The sequence below is a fragment of the Polistes dominula genome, unplaced genomic scaffold (genome assembly GCF_049000335.1).
Source record: "Polistes dominula isolate Pdom_NZ unplaced genomic scaffold, Pdom_raw_medaka contig_280, whole genome shotgun sequence".
NCBI lineage: Eukaryota > Metazoa > Arthropoda > Insecta > Hymenoptera > Vespidae > Polistes > Polistes dominula.
The window spans coordinates 125796-129829 of record NW_028300993.1 but is presented as its reverse complement, the minus strand read 5'-3'; the positions used below and the strand labels follow the sequence as shown (position 1 = coordinate 129829).

The window sequence follows — 4034 nt, the reverse complement described above, 5'->3', positions numbered from 1 at the left end:
CAGCTATTCTGCAAACTATCTTTATTTCAGTTGCTTCCATGATTTGGCGTGTTTTAGATGTTTCAGGTCTTGTTTCTGCCGCATATGTTAGTATAGGCCTTATAGCGGTTTTGCATATACACGCTTTTGCATCTATTCTTAGGTGTTTTTTTTGGAGTTTGGTGTCTCTTAATAGTGAGGCTGTTCTTGCTACCTTGATTGTTTGTCCTCTTACTTCTGACTCTACGTCACCGAAGCTCGAATTTTTTATGCCTAAGTAGTTTAATTCCATCACTTGTTGTATTATTTTGTCGTCGACAACCAATTTACATCTTAGGGGTGTTTTAGATGTAGTCATGCACTTAGTCCTGGATGTTTATATAGACATCCCGAGTGTCTTAGCAACTGTGTTTAATGTATGTAGGAGCCTTTGCAGGTCATTCTCATTTTCCGCTGTCAGGACTGCATCATCGGCATAACACAAGATTTTTATTATATCTTACGATTCCTTATTCGATATCCTCTTTGTTCGCACACCTTCTTTATGATTTCATCCATTATAATATTCAAAAGTAGGGGGCTTAGTGAGTCACACTGTCGAATACCTCTTTCCACCATTATGGGTTCTGTGAGTTCGTTGTTTATCTTTGCCTGTATTCGATTATTTCGGTAGATGTCTTCAATAGTTTTAATGATGTTGCTTGGTATTTGTCTGTCATACAGAAGGTGCACTATATCCTCTAATCGTATCCGGTCAAACACCTTTTCTAGATCTATAAAACAAGAAAATGCTGGTTTATTCAATTCTATGGATTTTTCTGTTATTTGTCTGATCACAAACGCTGTATCTGTGCATGATCGTCCAGTTTGGAAACTTTATTGCTCATCAGCTAAGTCATTCACTCGTTTATCAGGTTCGTTATAACTTTGGTCACTAATTTTAGGATGGAGGACAGTAGATTTATTCCCCTATAATTCGCAAGCACCTTCTTGTCGCCTTTCTTAAAAAGAAGGATCGTTGTACTTGTTCGCCACTTATCAGGAATTTTTTGTTGTTCAACAATTTTTTGCGTTAACTTTGTTAACTCTTGAAGCAATCTTTCGCCGCCATACTTGAGAAGTTCGCTAGTGATATCATTCTGACCCGGATTTTTCCTATTTTTGAGCTTATTTAGTGCTTTTCTAATGTTCGACTCATTTATTGATATCTGGTCGTCTATTATCACACTCGGTGCTGGTTGTAACATGGATGCATCTTTATATAGGTTCTTTAAGTAACTGGTCCACGTTTTCTTGCTAATTTGACTAGCGGGTATTACCTCGCTTGTTGTTTCTTTCTTTTGGCTTCTTATGAATCACCACATCTGTATTTGGAGCCCGCAAAAGTCTTTTTCTAGTCGCTTTGAAAAGATCTCCCAGTACCTGTCTTAGTTGTTTCACCATAGTATCAGTTTTATTCCAAATATGTTTATATGCGTTATATGACTCAGCAGTTCGGGTTGTTAGATACTCTATGTATGCTTCTTTTTTCTTTCTGCACTGTTTTTTAACTTCTCCGCAGAACCATGGTTTTTTATTTCTTGTAAAATCTTGGCTTTTGTATTTTGTTGTTCCTACAGCTTCTTTAGCTGCAGTTCTGATGTTTGTCTTTAGTTTGCTTAAAATTGTGTTGAGATCGTCCAAGTTGATGGTTGGATGCAGTTCAATTTTTTCCTCTAATCGTTTCCTGTACAGATCACGGATTGTTGGGTTCCAGAGAGCTTCTACTCTAATTTTTTCTCTTGCTCTGACTGGGTGTTGTTGTTTTCTTTTGAAGCTATACTTTAAGGGTTCATTCTGGTTTATCATTTTAAGAAAATCAATTTCTTTTTTGCATTTTTCGAAAGTAGACAGATGTAGAATTATCATACAAAAATTTTAGAACGATCCGAGCAGTTTAAGTACATTATTTTGCGACCCAAACTCATAGAGATATTACAGATAGAGGAGACCATAGCTGAGGCAGCTAAAACCCTTGATATTTATAAACATCCTTCTGCTCTCGCTGAAGATATTCAAGAAATTTTATAGCCAGTTTTCGAAGACCTGACAAAACCAGAGTTACTTGAAAGATGTTTAGGCGGCTACACTCAAAATAATAATGAGTGCTTCAACAAATGCGTTTGGGCTATAGTACCTAAACACCTATTTAATTGTAAAATAATTTTTAAAATAGCTTGTTAATTGGCAGTTTGTATATTCAACGAAGGTTTTGATCCAATACTGAAAATAATGCACGTTTTGGTGATAAAACTTGGCCCTATCGCAGTCAATTACGCTAGTAACCGCGACAACACGCGCGTGCGCTCAGTCAATCGTTTGAGCGGAGAAGCTTTGATAGAGGCCAGGACACAACGAAAAAAGGCTAGAGTGGAAGAAAATGAGTATTTTGAAGAAGCAGAAGGCATACTGTATAGTGCAGGCATCGCAGAATAAGGAAAAGTCAGGCTTCTTAAAAATTTGTTAAAAGAAACTATAAACGCGTTTTTCTCGAAACAACGTTTTTTCGGTTGGCGGGCATGATATTTGGGGATGATTGTGGGCGGGCTCCGAAACTACTCAACCGATCCTTCTGAAATTTTACCCACATACTCGAAACATTAATGGCTATCTCGCATGCTATAACCAAGTCAAAATATTAATTTTTACTATTTTTTTTTACAAAAAAAAAGCGAAAAGAATCAACGATTTTTTTTATTTTTCGAAAATGGCCATCATTTTGTTTTGTTTTCATAAAAATTGATAGTTTCAGCATACCCGATAGCCATTGTCATACTGAATTTAAAACCGTTTAATTTTTTTCTTTTAGATCACCTGTTCTCAAATTTCGATGCCCGCCAACAGCATACCTACTTTTGAAGGGTTCACGCTTGTCAGCCATTTTGAATATCAAAAAATGTTAAAAATAATAAAGAAAAATTTTTTCTCGTACTTCTAGAGTGTATTTATCATACCCAACAACTTTCATATGTATATGTATCCTACAAAGCCTAAAAAAAAATCGTGAAAATAGCATTTTTTTCGGCGTATAAACCAGAATTAACCCTTAATCTAAATTTGCCAAAGAGTAAACCATGATCGCTTCCCACATCAGTTGAGTTAAGCACTCTGACATCTAAAATTTCGGAAGGTGGTATGCATTTGTTTGTCACGACATAGTCAAAAGTTGACTTTTGACCTCGGTTGTTACCAAACGTATATTTGTGTTGGGATTTCTGGTTGAAGTAGGTGTTATTGATTCTAAGCCTTGTCAGAGAACAGAGGTTAATCATAAGTTTTCCGTTATCATTAATTATGTATTAGTTGAACCGTTGCATGACTCCAGAGATTGGCTCGTTACCGATGCGAGCATTAAAATCTCCGAGGATGACAATTGATTCCCTTGGTGTTATTGACTCCACGATACTCTCAAGTTCGGTAAAAAAGATTTCCTTCTCTTGTTTCGGTTTATTGTCTTCTGGCGCGTAGACCGATATTATATGCAGAGGTTCCGAATACATATTTATGTGCGATATTATATGCACATTTTCGAATAATCTAATCACATATCCTAATGTGGATTTCTTATTTATATCATCGCCGGCTCAATCTGCATCTACAAAACAATCTATTAAATCGCAATTTTCATTTATTTATAATTTAATTTCAAATCTCTCGTTAAATACAAATATCTTAAGACTCGCAAAGCATATTTCTAATGAGTTTCATTATAACAGTTCGGAAATCTGCTTAAATAATTTACACTGTAACCTGTATTGGGCAGTGTGCCGGATCTTATATATAATAATGCACCGATTAAATTTCTATAATTTACATTTAATTCGCTTTCTTCAGCCTATTCAATTTTTAAATTTGTTTCTATCAGAGTATTATATAGTTTACTGTTTTCTAATTTATATTTATTAGCTAATGACTCGATGTACTTGGTTTGATTTAGTTTCATGCTTTAGTTACAGTTATCATAATTTACGTTAATGCTAAGGTATTCTTTTTTCTCACCTAAATCTTTTATTCTA

At 35.2% G+C, this 4034-nt stretch overlaps 1 protein-coding gene across 1 annotated transcript; it reads right to left on the bottom strand.

Moving 5' to 3' along the window:
- Positions 1–355: 355 nt before the first annotated feature.
- On the bottom strand, positions 356–3518 carry LOC149032289 (uncharacterized). The gene is made up of 6 exons (XM_089173387.1): positions 3328–3518; positions 3063–3264; positions 1299–1815; positions 1004–1213; positions 585–752; positions 356–441 (listed from the first exon to the last, which is right to left on the bottom strand). Exons 1-6 carry the CDS (start codon positions 3516–3518, stop codon positions 356–358), a joined length of 1374 nt encoding a protein of 457 aa, XP_089029513.1.
- Positions 3519–4034: the final 516 nt, after the last annotated feature.

Coding starts and splice junctions, on each gene's coding strand:
- LOC149032289 (XM_089173387.1), bottom strand. CDS start 3,518: ATGTATTCGGAACCTCTGCATATAATATCGGTCTACGCGCCAGAAGAC. Junction 1,816..3,062: donor TTGGCAAATTTAGATTAAGG/GTTAATTCTGGT, acceptor ATGATAAACCAG/AATGAACCCTTAAAGTATAG. Junction 442..584: donor ACCCATAATGGTGGAAAGAG/GTATTCGACAGT, acceptor CCGATGATGCAG/TCCTGACAGCGGAAAATGAG.